The sequence below is a fragment of the Myxocyprinus asiaticus genome, chromosome 9 (assembly GCF_019703515.2).
Source record: "Myxocyprinus asiaticus isolate MX2 ecotype Aquarium Trade chromosome 9, UBuf_Myxa_2, whole genome shotgun sequence".
In the NCBI taxonomy this organism is placed as follows: Eukaryota; Metazoa; Chordata; class Actinopteri; order Cypriniformes; family Catostomidae; genus Myxocyprinus; species Myxocyprinus asiaticus.
Window position 1 is genome coordinate 35,176,292 of NC_059352.1, and position 20,607 is coordinate 35,196,898.

The 20,607-nt window shown below is 38.0% G+C and overlaps 1 protein-coding gene across 6 annotated transcripts in view; it reads left to right on the forward strand.

The window, feature by feature from the left end:
- LOC127446055 (endonuclease V-like) overlaps positions 1-8,371 on the forward strand; it is a 146,251-nt gene extending 137,880 nt beyond the window's left edge. For 5 of the 6 annotated variants that reach the window (XM_051706688.1, XM_051706691.1, XM_051706693.1 and 2 more), the window contains one exon: positions 7,792-8,371. In XM_051706688.1, the coding sequence (XP_051562648.1) occupies positions 7,792-7,941 (150 nt within the window). In that variant the 3' untranslated portion in view covers positions 7,942-8,371. The remainder of the gene's footprint in view (positions 1-7,791) is intronic. The other variant, XM_051706692.1, reaches the window with a different exon arrangement.
- Positions 8,372-20,607: the final 12,236 nt, after the last annotated feature.

Below are 20,607 nucleotides of genomic sequence, written 5' to 3' on the forward strand. Positions count from 1 at the left end.
TTGAATTTGAATGATCAATAAGCTAGTGTTAATTTTAATGTTTCATCGATGTTAACAATTAACGATTATCTTTGATAATTGTTGATTTAAAGGATTTTAAAAAGCTAACATTGATTCTCATCAATGTTCTATTGATTTTAATAATTAATAATTATCTTTGATAATTATTAATTATTGCTAATAACCAAACTTGTTCCTAAACGTAGCACACTACATTTACTGGAGTCCCATATGAGGTTTTAATGAGTTAGATCCAATTAATTAATTTAAATATTGATTAATAACTACAGAAATAATTATTAATTATTTCTGATAGTAACACTGATCTAAACAACCAGTAAAGCCCTACACTTGTGACCTCCTTGAGCTAATTTAGTAAATTTAGTAAAATAGAATCTCTATGACATTATTCCAATGATGTGGAACAAATCATCAAATCTATCATTAGGTCTTCTAAATCAGCCTTGAGAACTTGATTGAATATATGTGGTGAATGTTTAAATCCCTGCGGGATTCTGGTATAGGTATACTGTTTACCAGCATATGTAAATGCAAACAAGTGTCTACTTTCCTCTGCCACCGGAACATTGAAAAAGGCAGAGCATAAATCAATCACAGTAAAGTATTTGGCATCAGGAGGGACATTTGTCAGCAGCATGTGTGGGTTTGGAACATCAGCTGGCCAGTCCTCTGCTATATCATTGATTGCTCTTAAGTAATGAACGAGGTGCCATTTAGATTTGTTTGCTTTGATCACAGGAAAAATTGGAGTATTACAGTAACTAGACCTTCAATAGTGTCTTTTATGCCTATTTCAGCCTCAGGCCGCAAAGTGTACTGCGATTTTCTTGGCAGGTGTGCACCTGGCTTAAGTTGTGTTCTTATTGGGCTGGCTGAATTTACCAGTCCAACATCTGTCATGCTGAGACCATAACTCAGTTGGTACCTGACTCTCCACTTCCTTAAACAGTTCAGCATCATTAGTCTCTACCAATTTGGGCGTTTTTTATCATCTGTGTTTGTATATTTTTATTAATGACTACTTCCTGAGGAGTACCCATCAATATAGTTTCACACAAAATTTTGATGTAATTTTTGTCAGCAGAATGAAAAATCAATGGATTTACTGTTGGTTCCCATTGGCACTGTTTAGCTTTTTTCATCATTGGCCCTAAATTTTTTCTTTATAATTTCTCCCTACATATAAGGATACATGTGGAGCAGAATCTGTTACATTAAACCAATTTTTTACAAATTCACTCTCAGTTATATTCAAAGCTCCTTGTTTACCTATTATGATGTATTGTAATACCTTCCTGCCATTTCTTTTCTATTTTTGCATCTCTCTCCGGATCATATATCATCGTACAGTGAAATTCTGATTTTGGCAACTGTGCTTCAGGAATCTGTGCTTCAATAAACTTTCCCCATTTATTAATTGTTTGTCTCACATCATTTTCTATCTGTCCTATCCAGTGCACATTTGCTCTTGGCTCAGAAATCATAATTTGAGTTCTTATTCCCTGTAAGTCTATATACACTCCCTCTGGAGAACATTTGGAGAATCTGAAGTCCCAAGTTACATAATGCATCTCTCCCTAACAAATTAACAGGAGTCTGATTTGATACCAGGATAGGTATAGTTGCACTCTTGTTTTTAGTTTGTAGACACACTGGAGCGGTCATAGGAATTAGATGCATTTGTCCAGAGAATCCTACTGTCTTCGCAAATTTGAATCTCATTCCCAACTAGCATAAGTTACGGTGTCATCGTCATTGTGAGTTAGTCATTTTTGGAGGTTCTGTCTCTTGAACATTTACAAAAGTGTCATAAAGATGACCTCCTCCAAATGAGGCATAAGGAGATGTGAGGCATAATTAGAATTTGCATGTGAACATGTGTAAACCGCTCCTGTGTCTACTAGCATGGGTGTGGTTTTTCCCTCTATTTTAACCTGCAGCATAGGTTCTTGATAAGCATTGGTTGTTAAAATTGGAAGCTGACTCTCCCCTGTAGGATTCTCTGGGCATCCCTAATATCCTTGATTTGGACCTCCCCAAGGGTTTACTGGGCCTTGAGATGGACCCATGGATTTATGGGGCAATCGCTCCTATTATGTCCAGGCTGTCCACATCCCCAGCACATTCTCGGAGGAAAATAATTAGGCCTGCCTCTTCCTCTCTGTCCCTCTTGTGATGGTTTTCTTTTCCATCCCATCATCCCCGGCTGTTGAGCATAGACATTGACAATGGGTGCAGGGATCTGGTGTGCATTTGTAGGGATTGCTGTAGGTGGATTCATCTGGATAGTTGGTGGTGGAGCATTTACTGGAGCCATTACTGTCATTTGATCTGATTCTTCTTTCTTTACTGTAGCTTGAATCTTTTTCTTGTGCTTATGTGTTAGTTCTTCAAGCTGTAACTGAGTCAGTTTTCTCTGTAGCTCTTTCTCTTGGTTCTTGAGCTTTTGTTAATTTTTTCTGTATTGCTCCACTGCATGAGTCACATGATCACAAAACTCCTTGTGTGTTTTGGAGGTTAAGCCAACCACGTCCTCCAGCTTGCTCTTTACAGCTTGTGGTATGGCATCTATCACAGCATTTCTAAACAATGTAGCCATTAATGGCTCTCCCTCTGGATTCCCTTCAGTTTCTTGCTTCCATTTTTTCAGTTGTCTCTGGACATATGTGATTGGGTTTTCTGTTTCCCCCAGCTGTTCCCCCTTTAATGCCGTAGGGTCTACTCTGGTTGGATACTCAGCACGCATTGTCTGCCACACAGCTGGACAGTATGCGTCAAAAACAGTTCCATCCATGTAACAAGAGTCCACAGCTCTATTCAGACCAGATGTTTGAAGGATTTCTTCCATCTTTGCTCCTCCTACAATTTTTGCCAGGAGTGCTTTAATATCCCCACAGCTAAGAGTCTGCCCATTGTTTGTTCTTCAAACTCTCTAATCCACTTCCCAGCCCCCTCATGAATATCAGGGAGGCAAGAGATCAGCCCCTTAAGGTCCTGTGTAGCTCAAGGCACATACTGTCCCTGCGTACCTTTAATTAAAATGGGGAGTTGCTGTGCCAATGGTCTAAGCCTTCCTCTTTATCTTCCCTGTGCCCACCTTCCTCCATCAAATGATAACTCCTCTTCACTTTTCTCTCCCTACTGTCCAATAGTCTACTTCTATTTCTCACCAACTTATCTGTGTCTTGTATTAATTTTTCTGTGTCTCTAATTTTCCTATCTATTTGTGCTTCTATTATTTGCGCTTCTACTTCAATCTCCTCTTCTTCTCTTCTCGCGTGCCCACGTGGTTCTTCACATTCTTCTTCTTTATGCTCTAATGCTGTCCTTGCCTGTTCATAACAATCTAAAGGCAAGTTTCTCTCATTTTTTCTATCCTGTTTCTTCTTTGGTCTCACTCCCAGTTTTGTTTCTTTCTTTTTCTAACTCCACATGTCCCTCCATCTGCATTTCTCCTAAAACCTCTACAGTTCCCTTGAGTATTGCGAACTGACCTTCTGAGGGCACATATGGAGGTGGTTTAATAAGGACTTCTCCTTTTTTCTCATCTCATTTTCTGCATCCTTCAGTATTTTTCTAGCCTGCCTTATATTTTTCAGAGAATTTTTCTCCTTCTTTTTTGAACAATGCTAGCACTTTCTCTCTCTCTCTCTCTCTCTCTCTTCTCTCTTTTTTTTTTTTACTCTTATCTTTAGTTTTATAATTTTTTATCAATGTTTCCATTTCCTTGCACAAAGCTACATCAAATGTCCCTTCCTTTGGCCATTTTGTCATCATGTCTTTGGTTCTCTTTTGCCATTTGCTTGAAAGCTTATCTATAAGTTCTTTACACAATGGATATTTTAATCCTAATATGTCCACAGGAGTGGCTGCCATGATTTTTCTTATAATACAACAAACCCTATCTTTAGGAAAAATGTGTCAAGGTATCAATTTTTGTAACAATTCTTATTTGTTCAAATAATATGATCTTCCAAAAGAAATTCAATTATTTTCATTTATTTATAAACCAATTTCCCTTATCACCTTCTATAACATACACTTTAATTGTAATAATTATTATACCACATACATGTACAAATTTCCTATATGTTTTACTTTTAGGATCACTATCCAAATAGTGCCAAACCACAATAACAGCTATTTTTTCTTAGATAAGCTGAATCCTTATTTCTTTAATTTATTCTTTATTCTTTATTTCTTCCAAGTTATTTTTACTTGGCACACAAAGAATGAAAAATTCTTTTATCACCATTCATTTAGATAACTCATTAAATTTAAAGGATAAACATATATCTTACTATTTTAGTTTATTTCCTACTACAATAATCTGCAAAGCCAATATCTTGAAACAATTTTTCTAATTTGTTTCACCTTCACTATTCAATACATAAACTCATAAAAGGCTCATTGTTGTGTGGGGCTCAAATTTCTCATACTTCAAATTTCTCATACATATATATTCTCATATATACATGTCCCATTTATTTGGGTTCATTATTTCTCATACATATATATTCTCATATATACTTGTCCCATTTGTTTGGGCTCATTATTTCTCATACATATATATTCTCAAATATTCTTGTCCCAGTTGTATGGGCTCATACAGTCGTTCTTTGTCCCCTTTTTTTATTCAGGGCTCATTCTCTCATACTCTCAAGTGTGACAATAAATTGTCCACAAGATACAGAACTCATTTTCTCATACATCCACAGTCACACCAACACTCTCACAGACACAGAAACTCACACAAACACAAGGCCTTTCTAAACACAGAGCTCTCAAAGAATACAATACAATTCTAAAATGCAACTATTCTACCACCTCTCTTAGGTGACCTGCAGGATTTCTTGCCTACCTGGCTTCTTTACACTTTATCTGCTTTTATTTACTGATATCCATCAAGGTCCTCTTACAGTAAAAAACAGATCATTGCATGCAATTATTTCTTCTGGAATCAGAACCCTTTATTCTTTTTGTTCTTTGAATTTGGAGGAGCTTTTTGAATGTCCTTACCACCACGGGCAAATTCTGGCAAGCAAAACAAACTAATTATATAAGCAAAAAATGCTTACCTTTTTAAGTGGCCACTGTTTGAGTTGCTCGTCCAGCTAGCCCGTCATGGTGTTTCATTCTGCTCCTTTCCAGTGTCCCATCTGGGGTGCCAATTTGTTGTGGCTTCTGCGGCCTTTATGAAGAATCACTCTCAAACTCTTGGGGTTTTGATGCCAGAAGATAGACTTTATTATCAGAGATAGCAAAGCCGAGTCAGTCTGCAATACTTTCTGTATTCAAACATGCCTATATACACATTTCACCTAGGGCGTGACCAATAAACCCCATACATTTTGTTCTCTGTCTTCAGTCTGTTAGAGAACATGAAACTATTTGAGAGGCCCCTCTCCATCTCTCAACGGGGCCTTATACTATATTTCCTCTAGTGTCAAAACATGAGACACAAGATTACCTTATATGAGTACCATATGTGATCACACATTCCATTTTGAGGGGCCTCCTTTACACAGGCTTCTACACACACACACACACACACAGAGTAAAATCCATGCTTGACCATCAGAAATAATTGAAGACTATGCTTGATTAATTTATATTTAACTTAATAAAAAATATTCCACAGTACGAACAAGATAATCTGTTTCACTGAGCTTCTTTTGGAACTCTTAAGGACCAACAAACTTGTCAGATAAAATAGATCCAGGCAGGAATGGGCAACAGAACCACTATTTTGTCCCCTGAGTTGAAACTTTGTGGCACAGTTTTCTTGTCATATCACCGTTTCATGCGATCTTGGGTGGACGACAAGAACTCTTTTGCCAAAAAGCAAGCAAGTGAAAGACGTGCATGAAGTTTGGATATATAATCAGACACAGTTGTCTGTGGACTGGACTCATCCGAAAGGAGCTGTTCTTTCAGTACTTTGAAAGGACCACGGCCAGTAGGACCAAAGACAAGTTCAGAAGGGCTAAAACCCAAAGAATCTTCAACGGTCTCATGAATGGCAAAAAGGGCAAATGAGACACCCTCATCCCAGTCTTGGCCAGACTCAAGGCAAAACTTTTGAAGCATGGACTTTAACGTCTGGTGAAAAGGCTCCAGTGCACCATGACTCTTAGGGTGGTATGCACTGGACACCTTGTGAGTGATACCTAGCGTTTTCATCACACGTTCAAATAGTTGACATGAAATTGGTCCCTTGATCAGTTTGAACAACTTATGGCAAACCTGTAAAGATCTTCATCAAGGCCCTTATGATCACAGTAGTGGTTATTTTATGGAGAGGGTTGGCTTCAGGAAATTGGGTTGCTGTATTACTGTAACTTACTGTTACCACGAATGCGATTTGCTTTGGTGTTGTCCAACCACGTTGGGCATTTCCGCCATCACGGGTGAGACCGGCACACTGAGTTTATCCATTAAAGAACCAACGACCGCAGTGGACGGATTACGAGCCGTTCACCGCATCTCTGAATGATAAAACTAATGGTTGCCATCTCTTCCACGATCACTAAACCGGCTTCAGTGCCGTCACCCTTTTCTCTCTCTCTCTCGTACTAACCGCACACACGACCCCTCACAAACATACCCGCACACACATTTGGCGAACAGATAAATTGGCAATAGAGCTCAGCTTTGTCCCTAGGTTATCGTACCAGCGGAGACACATGTTAAACGGGCAGACACCATTAACCAGTCTCTCCGCCCACCATGTTCTCTGGCCTGAAATCTCATGTGACGCACTCTCCACAATGCCACGCCTGGAGTTTGTGCACTCTCCTTACACACATACACCCATTTACACACACACACACACACACACACACACACACACACACACCTCTACCCTCCTCTCATGTATTATAGGCTTATCTGTTATCATATCTAATCATGTTACTGTTTAGTTTGAAGTTGGAAGTTTATCGACTGCATTGTATTGATTATTAATATATATTACTGCATCAATAAACTTTGTTATACTTTAAAGTGAAGTGTTTTGGTATTGTTCTGCATGTACCTGTGCCAAGGGCTGGCAGGGGATGTCAGTGATCTGATTCAAGCCTTCATTTTTCCCCTTTCGAGTGTCGATGTTCTCCGGACGTCGACTTTCCTAAGAGAACAATCCTTTATTGAGACTGCTATACTGTCTGGTTATTAGTCCCTGATTCCAAGGTGGTGCCTCAACAATATTAATTCTTATTAACATTCTATTGATTTTGATAATTGATAGTTATCTTTGATGATTGTTGATTTGAAGGATTAATAAGCTAATGTTGATTCTAATCAATGTTCTATTGATTTTAATAATTAATAATTATCGTTGATAATTATCAATTATTGCTAATAACCAAACCCACTCCTGAACGAGCCCCAACAGGTGGAAGTTCTGATGGCAAAACAGGAAATGTGTGTACGTGTGTAAAAGGATCCAACAAAAATTCAGGAGTCTTTCAAAACAAAATGGAAGACTCTTCAAGACGGGGCTTGAAAAGAGCTAAGAGTGCCAATCTCAAATATTACTAAGAGAGACAAACAGCTCTCCTCCATGCACCAGCCCACTGAATTCACAAAAGAAAAATAAAGTCGAGAGAGAGAGACAAATAAAAAAAAAAAAACACAATACACCCATGCAGGGATGTAACACTAGTTTAGACAATTATTCTTTAATCCAACTATGGCAGATGATTAAATGTATAAACTTCTAGAGTATATGTACACTTCTGATTTCTTTTTTCTTTTCTTCAACTGTAGGAACTGAACGAGGAGCATCAATTAGATTGTGAAAACAGCTCACCTTTCCAAGCAGATCTACTGAGCAACAAGGTGCTCATACCCCTAAATATTCTGCGTATATGTGTGTGTGTGTATATGTGTGTGTGTTCAGATTATACATTGGTATAAATAACTTAATAATTGTTAGTAATAAATCATTTTATAATAATGGCATTTTGTCATTTTCTTCTGGAAATAAACATTTCTAAATATCTTCAGTTGGAAATATTTAAGTTCAACCCTTGTGCCTGATTGATGTTTCTGTATGTGTGTGTTCATTTTGAAGGTGCTTGTTAATCTTACTGTAGTGTATGTTGTTATACCTTTGCTGTTAGTCTATTCTAGTCTCTTGTCTGGTCTTAATTTTGTAATATAGCATCTTGTTGAGTTTTGTTTTCATGCTTTTAAGGAATGTCCTGGTTCTAAAACAACAAAACCATAATTCAAAACCTTCAATTCAGTTTGTAAAAAAACTAACAAAAAAAAAAAAATGTTTACTGTAATGCACTTTTGGAAGTCAGTGGGGCTAAACTTTAAAATAAACATTGCTTCAAAAGTATTCAGCCTCCACAAGATTTAAATCTACATGTTAACATGAGACTAGTGTGATAAAATTGCTTACTGTCCTTGATGTGATAGAATTCTGTCAAGTCATATCCAAACAGCCACAGGTGTTGCGTTGGTAATTTTACCCACCTACAACAGTAGTCCCACCAATAAAAGAACGATTTAGACACCTTTGCAGTTTAAATAAAAAAAATGTGTGAGGAAGAATTAATGCAAGCTCTTTAATAAAGAATACGAGCTGCACATTTATACTTTTAAACCTTCCAGAATGCCTTGCCCCGTAGGCGTTCATTGAAAGTGTATAACTGTAATACATTTTTGTTTGTCTTTACAAACTGATGGGCGAGTCGAAATTATTGTCTTTAATAATCAACAGAATTATTTTAAAGTTGTTTTGAACAGAAAACAGTGTTTTCTTTTATTTAAACACCTATAAAGTAGAAACAATTTCTTGTGACGAGAACAAGATGTCTAAAATGTTATGTGGTTGTCTAAACAACTATGAATGTTTTATTCATGCACTTTTCTTTGATTGAAATCTTGGTTGTCGTCAGCAGAGATTAATCTGATGAAGGGTGTATACCTTCAAAGAGAGCTCCTTAATTCAATTTTAACTCCTAGAGCTGAAATTGAATAATTCTCCCTTTGCAATTAACTTTGATGATGATTTGCTAATGATCTGGATAGGACTTATATTACAGTACTGACTTTACGCTGTGTAAGCTGTAAGATTTAGGCAGAAAAAGAAAGGAAAAGCTTATTACCAGCCATAAAAGCTTAGGGGCTGCACAATTAATCGAAAAACTAATCGCGATTACAGCTGCCACGAATATGTAATCGTGAAAACCGACAATTACAGCATTCAATTTAAATCTGCTCCTGTTGCATCAATGGTTTCTATTTACAACGTGTTTTTGCAGCGGTTGAGTATTCTAACCAATCACTAACATGTCCGTTGAGCAATGAAATGGCAATGGCCAATCAGCCGCTTAAAATAGTCCTCTGTCCCGTCAGTAATGACAACTGATCCTAATGCGCAAGTTTTAAACCGTCTTAATGCCCAGTTGCTGTATGTTCCACCTCTTTTCGCGGTGGCACACAAAATTAATACTGAAGAAACATCACCTGACACTCGAAAAAAAGCTGTAGAACAAGAGCGAAAAGCACTTTGGAATTATTTTGGATTCATTGCATATTGCACCACTCGCTCTGAATGTATGTTAAATATACTGCAAATGAGCAACAGGACAAAACTAAAATGCTCCCATTCTAATGAAGGCATAGACGCGGTGTAAATAATTGATTTATTATGCTGAATAGACAGCTTTGTTTTTAATGAGAGCATTCGTGAAGAGTGCAGAACTCTGTGCGGAGCATCACTGAGCTTGCGTCGAAATGCAGTTCTCAAACAGTGTAAACCTGCAGTGAGTGACAGCAATCATTGTAATGGGAGAGTTTGTCGCGTTGCTCGATTTCTGTGTACATTTTATTAAAAATGTAATAACAGTTTTGTTTTGTCATGTTAAAAGTTAGGCCAATGTGAATTTGATTTGCACAAAATAGCAATACAATAATTGAGCTTAACTGTTCTAAATTTGTTTTGGAGGTGTAGCCAACATAAAGAATATGGCATGAATAGCATATTTCAGGAATCACCATCATTGTTATCGAGTCTGCTCTAATAAGACCCATTTGCCACACAGCTGGTATTAGTAGATTTAACATTTTCACGAATCGCACAAACTTCTGTCGCAAATGACTGGTTTAAATTTCCAAAGTGACTGAGGCCAAAAATGATGTAACGATCATCTTGCATGAACAAGATCACCATTGAAGATCTAACGGGATCAATGGTCACCTGTCTTGCTTCTAAAGGGCTTACTGAGCGCAATAAGTAACTTGGTCAATTTAAATCGGCTGTTAAATAGTTTGAATATTGAATGTCATATTATTTACTGTACGTGGACTAATAATTTAAGAGTAATTTAGCAATAATTTAATTTATTCTATACCATAGATATCAATTTAAAATAATTTTTATTTGGCCTAACATTAACCAACATTATTACAATATTTAATGCTTAAAAGATGCTTAAAAGAAACTGGAGCGCAGTTCATATCCACCATTGAAATCTTCTACTCTGAAGAACCTCACAGTTGCTTGCTTTGTGACATCACAGTATTTTAATATTAAATCGACATTAATAATCGCAATTACAATATCAAGGGCAAAAATCGACAATTAGGATTTTTGCTATAATCGTGCAGCCCTACTTGGGGGTATGAAAATGCTCAAAGTTCTTTTGAAATTAATTCACTGCTTGTTCCCTGCAACCAATAGTGTCTGGAGTCTACATGCACATGGACAATCATGTGATTGTGATCTTAAAAAGCAGTGTGTTCAAAAAACTGCTTTCAAATCCAGCAATGGCTTTGGTTTGCGGCTAAGCTTTGAAAGTCCCTCTTAAAAAAAATTCTAAAGACTGTGAGATATGGGATTCTGTAGCTCAACTGGTAGAGCATGGCACTAGCAATGATAAGAACATGGGTTTGATTCCCAGGGAACACACAAACTGAAAAAATTTATAACTTAAATGCACTGTAAGTCACTTTTTTACTCTGTCTTGTCTCGGTCTCAGACAAAGAGGACTCAGGATTTTATTTCAGGACCGGTCAAGACCACAGCTTCGGGGATATCACTAAATTGCCTGTGCATTGTCTGATTTATTTGTTAACATCATTACTGTGATTTTCCAGCTTCAAATGCAAGCAAAAACTTATTTCTAATTAGAAATTTGTTACTGTTAATGGCAGTCACCCCTCCCTGTTTCCCGCATTCACTTTCTTGGAGTGTATGTGAAGGGTGTTCACATGCACTCCAAGAAAGTGAATGCGGGAAACAGGAGAAGAAACTGTGGCAGCCATATCTTCTGTAAAACAATTTGACTACCTAAACCAGTGTTTCCCAACCACTGTGCCCACTATGTGCTGTGAAAGATTGTCAGGTGTGCCATGGAAAATTATAAAATTCCTCAAAATAAATAAATACAGTTTTTTCCTGGTATTTTAGTGAAGGCATAGAGATGGTAGAAGAGTTTTAAAATTGCCAATTCAGTATATTTTCCATTACAAAGTATTTTATGCAACTAGTTTAAATATTTTGTCCATCAAAACATTATTGTCCTAACAAACTCTAGTCCGCTGTCAAATGCAACTCACATGCACAAAATGATGCTTCATCATCACACTTGTAGTAAAATCATTGTCAGTGAACCGAATGAATAGAATACAACAGGTGTATTGTTTTACTCACAGACTAAAAGCTGTTTATTTGTGCACAGCATAGAGATACAGATGTTATGAACAGATGTGGCTTAATTGTTGCGTTTCTCTCATGAAACATAAAAAGAATATGAGAAACTGTTACATACGCAAATTCTCCTGTTTAAAAGTCCAATAACACCATGATACGATGTATAGATTCTGAGGTACTGTAATATTCATCGGGTGTGTTTGATATCTGAACCGGTGACTGGAGGCCGGGTGGCTGCAGTGTGACTTATGTTTTTTTTCTCTCTATCAACAACTCGATTTTGACCTAGTGCGACTTATAGTCAGGTGCGACTTTATTTCCAGAAAATACAGTAAACAAATAAATAAAAAATGTATTTGCTGTGCCGTTGCAAGAATTAATTTGCAAGAACAAATCTACAAATTGGAATTGATATATCGGTCGGCCAATATTATCGGCCAATATTAGCCTTTCACCGATATATCGGTATCGCCATATATTTTAACGATATTCGCCATTATGAAAACTTTTTTTCAGAACATATAATGCAGAAAAGAGTGCTTTAGAATTGGTGTCATAGCGTAGTTTGTCCAGCAGAGTGCGCTCCGACTCCATTGTTTACAGAGCTGAACTGATGGTGGCTCTGCAGACAGGGTGGAGTTCAGTGGTGTCATCACGGTAAGTTGTTAACTAGTCTGTTAAATACATACTGCAAACTTAAACAATGATCCCATCATTTTCCCTTTTCAATATAACTAGTATAACATTAACCTTGTCCCTGACAACCATGTCACTCATGTCTGTTTGCTGTTAGCCAGCTATAGTTTGTCAGTGCAGTCAGTAATGTAGCAGATTGAAATGTAAACATCAGAGCATCTTTTTGCAGCTCAGCAGACAATGGTATGGTGGTGGATTTTGTCTGTTGAGTGTTGATTTCACGCTATGTTATTACCTAGTTGGTGAGACAAAATGCTGGAAAGTAAAATAAACAACGTCCGTCTTTTACTCTCTGACAACGAGCTTATAGCTAAATAGCTAATCACGTAGCTACTTTCATTGTTGTCAGCTGAATGGAAGCTAATGAGTAAACATGTATTTACCAAACTGTTTTGTTCAGGATTCACAGTTGTGTGATTTATAAAATGTAATATTTAAAAGTCTGGTTTTCCACCGTTGAAAGTTTCCCCTGAACTTGTATAGCAGAATACGGTGTAACACCGCTGCCGCTGTTTATCTTGACTCGGCAGTATTAATATAGTCAGCATTTGACTGATACTAAACAGTAATACTGATGTTTATTTAGCTATTTATTTTATTTTTATTTATTCTTTATTTTAATAGTCAGCATTTCACTGATACTAAACATACAGTACTGATGTTTATTTAGCTATTTATTTTATTTTAATAACAAATTTTTGATTCATGCAGCAAATCACACAGACATAATAGAAATTACAACCACAAACCACATGAAATCAAAACTTTTTATTTATATATATATATATATATATATATATATATATATATATATATATATATATATATATATATATATAGTGTGTATATACAGTTGTGCTCAAAAGTTTGCATACCCTGGCAGAAATTGTGAAATTTTGGCATTGATTTTGAAAATATGACTGATCATGCAAAAAAAACTGTCTTTTATTTAAGGATAGTGATCAAATGAAGCCATTTATTATTACATAGTTGTTTGGCTCCTTTTTAAATCATAATGATAACAGAAATCACCCAGATGGCCCTGATCAAAAGTTTACATACCCTTGAATGTTTGGCCTTGTTACAGACACACAAGATGACACACACAGGTTTAAATGGCAATTAAAGGTTAATTTCCCACACCTGTGGCTTTTTAAATTTCAATTAGTGTCTGTGTATAAATAGTCAAGGAGTTTATTAGCTCTCATGTGGATGCACTGAGCAGGCTAGATACTGAGCCATGGGGAGCAGAAAAGAACTGTCAAAAGACCTGCGTAACAAGGTAATGGAACTTTATAAAGATGGAAATGGATATAAAAAGATATCCAAAGCCTTGAAAATGCCAGTCAGTACTGTTCAATCACTTACTAAGTGGAAAATTAGGAGATCTCTTGATACCAAGCCAAGGTCAGGTAGACCAAGAAAGATTTCAGCCACAACTGCCAGAAGAATTGTTCGGGATACAAAGAAAAACCCACAGGTAACCTCAGGAGAAATACAGGCTGCTCTGGAAAAAGACAGTGTGGTTGTTTCAAAGAGCACCATATGACGATACTTGAACAAAAATGAGCTGCATGGTCGAGTTGCCAGAAAGAAGCCTTTACTGTGCCAATGCCACAAAAAAGCCTGGTTACAATATGCCCGACAACACCTTGACATGCCTCACAGCTTCTGGCACACTGTAATTTGAAATGACCCCTGTTGTGACCATAAGCGCTATGTTTGGAGAGGGGTCAACAAGGCCTATAGTGAAAATAATACCATCCCCACTGTGAAGCATGGTGGTGGCTCACTGATGTTTTGGGGGTGTGTGAGCTCTAAAGGCATGGGGAATCTTGTGAAAATTGATGGCAAGATGAATGCTGCATGTTATCAGAAAATACTGGCAGACAATTTGCATTCTTCTGCACAAAAGCTGCGCATGGGACGCTCTTGGACTTTCCAGCATGACAATGACCCTGAGCACAAGGCCAAGCTGACCCTCCAGTGGTTATAGCAGAAAAAGCTGAAGGTTCTGGAGTGGCCATCACAGTCTCCTGACCTTAATATCATTGAGCCACTCTGGGAAGATCTCAAACGTGCAGTTCATGCAAGACGACCAAAGACTTTGCAAGACCTGGAGGCATTTTGCCTCATAGACAACTATTACAAAAGACTGCATGCTGTCATTGATGCTAAAGGGGGTTATACACAGTATTAAGAACTAAGGGTATGCAGACTTTTGAACAGGGGTCATTTCATTTTTTTCTTTGTTGCCATGTGTTGTTTTATGATTGTGCCATTCTGTTATAACCTACAGTTGAATATGAATCCCATAATAAATAAAAGAAATGTGTTTTGCCTGCTCACTCATGTTTTCTTTAAAAATGGTGCATATATTACCAATTCTCCAAGGGTATGCAAACTTTTGAGCACAACTGTATGTATGTGTGTGTGTATATATATATATATATATATATATATATATATATATATATATATATATGGCAATAAAAGAGGTGAATGAAGAGGAATCTTCATTTGTTTTCTGTGGTGTTTTTATGGGAATGGGAACTTTCAGATCAATTTGAGGAGTGCCTATGGTTTGCATGTTCCACGTTTTACCGTAAGTGTGTCATGCAGTGTGAGACTTGCACTGGTCTGGTCTTGGTCTTGACTTGTTCTCAACCCCTCAAAGTCTTGGTCTTGTCTTGGTCTCGATACACTTGATACACACAATTTAACCATTTAAATGTCTTTTACTGTATACTTACGTTAAAAGAAATGTAGCATTGTATCAAATGTACTTATTGTGTATGTGTGTGTTGTTACATTATACATGTATTTAAAGTGCATGTAAGAACATCTGTTTTTAAACTGATAAACCTAACCCCTAACCCTAAATATAGCTGCAAGCAAATATAGCTGCAAGCAGTGATGACGGGCCCAAGCACTACAGTGCCATCGCCACCTGGTGGCTCTAGGAAAACAAAGCATGGTGGGTGCATGCATTTGAGAGGGTAAATATAAGAGGACTATTTCAAAGTCACACAAAGTGTCACACTTCCTGTTGCCAGTTGGTGGTGCTAAGACTGTGACCCACAATAGCCACATCCATGCGATCAGCCCCCATGAACAAACAGACAGCACCAGTATGATTTAAATCACACAATGCACACAGAAAATATGGGACACTTCCTGTTTCCCACTTTTTCCATTAACTTATTGCCTCGCCATGGCAACACCGTTCGATGTATCAAAAATCCATTCACAATTTAGCATCTTCAATATCTTCAGTATTCTAAAGTTCAGGGCCTGCAATTTTCAAAAAATGCACATTCAATCCAAAATGGCCAACTTCCTTTTGGGTGGAGCTAATGACTATAATTTTGAAAGTTGTCTGGCTTGATGAGAACAGTACTGTATATGTAGCAAGTTTTTGACTGTAGAACAAACCGACCCCACCAAAAGGTGGCACTACAGAGCTCCCCAGCCACGCCCATGTGTTAACTTTTGCCCAGGCCTAATGGCCGACAACTCTGATGTGTGTGCAAAATATCATGAAAATTCAAGCATGCCAAGTACCTTAAAAACATGTGAATATACATAAAAATAAATAATGACATTTAATGCATTGCTATGGCAACACTATTTAAGATATCAAGAATCCCTTCAGAATTTTAAATCTGCACTGTCTTGACATTATTCTAAACAAATTGTAATTAATTCAGGTAAACGTAAGAGGGATATTTCAAAGTCTGTTAAAAGTGCAACACTTCCTTCTGCCAGTTGGTGGCGCTATGACCGTGACCCACAATAGCCACATCAATGTGATCAGCCCGCAAGGCCAAACATACGGCTCAATTTTAATGTAAATTGCACAATACACGCAGAATGATGAGAGACTTCCTGTTTCCCATTTGTTGACATTATCACTAATTTATAATAATATATAATTTTATAGCTAATCTGTTTGCAATTTAGCATCGTCAATATCTTGGCATGAAGTTGCCCACAATTGGCACCTGTAACATGAATCCCCTGAAGGAGTATTTCATATTCCAGAGACTGCATTTTTCAAACAATCCAAAATGGCCGACTTCCTGTTGGGTGGAGCTTATGACTGAGTGCGAAAGTTGTCCGGCTTGATGAGATCTATATATGTCCAAAGTTTGGTGACTATAGCTCAAAAGGGATGTGCTACAGAGCCCCCCGAACATGCCCATCTTCTAGGTGGCACTACAGAGCCCCTTCTACTTGCCCATGTATGAACTTTTGCCAAGCCCTAATGGCTGACCGCACTTTCAGTGCTTATGCCCTAATAATCCTTAGAAAAACAATAGGGCATCCGCACTTGCAGTGCTTGGGCCCTAATAATAATCCTTAGAATCATTTTTGTATTTCCTTTTTGGAAATAGTGGCTTTTAGAGTCTGTTTGGTCAATTTGAGGATTAAAAACGGTCAGTTCTGACTTAAATTAACCATTACTCATTTTGATCCAATTGTTTCTAGTGTTGTGCAATAGTGTGCTTGTTGAGGTAGGCCACAACAAAATTGTATTGCAGTATTGGTTATATTGAATAATACTTTAAGCCTATTGTGGTAATTTTGCTCATGTGTTAAGTGGGGCTTCATTATGTTCAGTTAGATCTGTCATGATAAGGGCAGTTAGACTATCATAATCTGATTTAAAATGATCTGCTAGTTCAAATTGACTTCCATTTATTAATTTAATTCTGAGTTGTTAGAAAGGTGCACCAAAGAACAACTGTTAGAGCTTGCAGAGAGTTATGCTGTTGTTTTGACTAGCAGTGATAAAAAGACCATTTTAAATGCTGTTAAAAGTCATCTTATTGGAAAAGGAATCCTTGTTGCAAAAGATGAGGCAAGTTTTGCCAAGGTAATATCCCCATGTCGGGAAAGAGAATTAATGGCAAAAGAAAAACAAACTCAATTTGAAACTTAATTTGAAGATTAACGTTTGAACATGCTCAGGCACTTAAAGAGAGAGAGAGTGGGAAAAAGAGTTTCAGTTGAACAAGTTGGAATTTGAATGTGAGCGTGAACGTGCACTGTTTGAGTTAAGAAATTGGAGCATGCACGTGAGTGTGAACGTAAACAGCATAAGTATGAAATGAGGAAGCTAGTGCTAGAACATGTGAAAGAATGGATTCTTGTAGAGGAATTTAAGGCAGATGAGTTTGTCCTAACTCACAAAGGTTCTATTGGGGCTAGACTGTATAATTCTCAGAGTAAAAAGTCACCTCAAAACCAGTGGAGGCCTTCTGTGGCAGGGCAATGTACTGCACCAGGTATGCCTCCTTGGAACCAAAGTTCCCCACCAGATAAGTAAGCTGAGGTAGTCCGTTTTTATTGTCACAAGTCAGGACATAAAATTTCAGAATGCATGGTTTTGAAAAAGAAAACTTTAAAGCCAGTTGGATTGGTTGGGTTTGGACATTTTGTGAATGACTGTTGATGCTCGAGATCGAATTTTAAAGGCTAAGCATGGGGTGTCAAAACGAGTAGATGACACTGAGAATTACAAAGTATGCTCCAATCATTGCAAATGGTACTATGTCTTTGCCAGGGCAGGAACATGCTGTGCCTGTGTGCATTTTAAGAGACACAAGGGCAGCTCAGTCTTTCTTGTTGGAGGGAGTTCTTCCCCTTTTGGGTCAGACTACAACCAGAAAGGATGTTTTAGTTAGGGGTATTGAAATGAGTCCCCTTACATAAGATACATCTCATCTCTGACATTGTGACTGGTGATGTGGTTGTTGGTGTACGCCCTTCTCTCCCTGTGCCAGGTGTAGCTTTTATTTTAGGCAATGATCTGGCTGGGGGAAATGTTTGCGGAATGTTACCGGTTGTGCCACCTCCTATAGTAGTTTCTCAGCCTGTACCATTAGAGGTTCCTGATAAGTGTGGTCAGAAGTTTCTTCATGTGTTTCCTTCTTGTGCCATCACTCGAGCCATGAAAAAACAACTTAAAACTGACGGAGCGTTTGAGGGTGAGTGTCTTTCTTGCTTTGAACGAGAAGCGCAGGCAGATAGAATTCTGCCTGTTTCTCCTGAAAACAGAGTGGGAGAGGTTACTGCTGCTGCTCAGTTGGACCAGGTTGATAGTGGTCAAACAGCCCCTGAGGAAAATTACACTACGTCAGTCTCATTCGATGTCTTCTCTGAAGGATCCCCTTACTTAAGTTTAGAGAGTATGTAATTCGTTTGGCTAATGATGGTGTAGCTGGGCACACTGGCGTGAGGATAACTTATGATCAGTTGCAGCACAAATTCTTTTGGCCTGGTTTAAAAAAAAATTTAGCAATCTTCATCAAATCATGTCATGTATGCCAACTTACTGGTAAGCCAAACCAGAAGGTACCAGCAGCCCCTCTCCAGCATATACCAGCTATATCCAACCAATTTGAGCATCTGTTGGTAGACTGTGTAGGTCTCCTGCCGCAATCAAAAGCTGGGCATTTGTATTTACTTACGGTCATGTGTTTATCAACTCATTATCCAGAGGCATATCCTTTGAGGTCTATCACTACTAAATCCATAATGAAAGCTTTAACCAGTTTTATACCAAGTGTTATTCAGACTGATCAGGGCTCAAATTTTATGACCAGACAGTGCTTATAAAAGGTTCTTCGACAACTGAAAGTTAGGCATGATATTTCTAGTGCATAACACCCTCAAAGTCAAGGTGCCCTCGAGAGATTTCATCGGACCATGAAATCACTTCTACGGTCCTATTGTGTGGAGCTTGGGTCTGATTGGGAGAAGGGTTGCCTGCCTGGGTATTAAAAAGGTTACCCAGAAGAGTACAGGATTTAGTTCGAATGACCTTGTGTTTGGCCATGAAGTCAGACGGCCAACCTCTGTTTTGGCTGACCGTGGACCACTTATGAGCCTCCCCAAAATGTTCTGGATTATGTGAGTGGGTTTCGTTACAGGTTACGAGGCTAGAGCAGCTGCCCAGAGAAAACTGGGAAAGTCACAGGCTAAGGTGGAGCACTTGTTTAACAAACGAGCAGTGTCTCGTAAGTTCCAAGTTGAGGAACAGGTGTTGGCTCTGTTGCCCCTTATTAATAGTCCTTTTCAGGCTCAATTTGCAGGTCCATACAGGGTTGCCAAATGCCTTCTCGGTCAGAATTACCTTATTAACACACCTAAGTGCCAAAAGGGAGTACAGGTCTGCCATATAAATCTTTTGATGCCTTATTTTTCTCCTGTGTCTTCTGTTGGACTGGTAACCTCTGTTTTACTGGCACAACCTGCTGACTATTTACATCCAACTGAGGAGGGGATCTCCCTGGAGAAGAGCCTACATGCGTCTGATATATTTGCTCATGATATTTATGACTGTGTTCATACTACCTCTCGAGGACTACGCATCTCTGAAATATTCAGAGCTGCGTAGTCAATTGGTTCACTGTTTACCACATTTAGCTGAGATGGAGAAAGGTGACATCCACATTGCATTGCACATACGTATTTGATCACGACACTGATGCTCAAACATTTAAACAGCATGCTTACAGAGTGAATCCCACAAAATGGGAATTGTTGCAAAAAGAGGTTACCTACCTCCTGGATAACAATCTAGCTGGACTTAGCTTTAGTGCTTGGAGTTCACCCTGTCTCCTTGTAACCAAGTCAGATGGATCATATAGGTTTTGCATAATCCATAATCCTTAGAGAACAAAAGTGCCTTCGCACTTTCATTGATTGGGCCCTAATAATAATAATCCTTAGAAGAACAAAAGGGCCTTTGCACTTTCAGTGCTTGGGCCCTAATAATAATAATAATAATAATCTTTAGAAGAACAATAGGTTCTTCGCACTTTCAGTGCTTGGGCCCTAATAACATGCCCCATTAGAGTAGCTAACGAACTACCCTGCTAAAAGAGCTACCTGGCTCACTATCGGTCCAATAAAATATCTTATCTGCTGTCCAGCAAGAAAAACTCCTCCTTTGGGTCAGTTTTAAAGGGGTCATGTCATGATAAATCAAATTTTCCTTGATATTTTGACATATAAGAGGTCATTCTACTATAAAAACATACTGTAAATTCCAGAACTCAAAACTTAATCCCCAATGCAATAAAAGCATTTATTGAAACCAAGCTGCCAAAACGCCCTATTCTCTACTTCCGTGACAACTCTACATCACTTGGGTACTCATTAATTCAAGATGGCCTCTACAGCAACAATATCACACCTATTTTAAAATC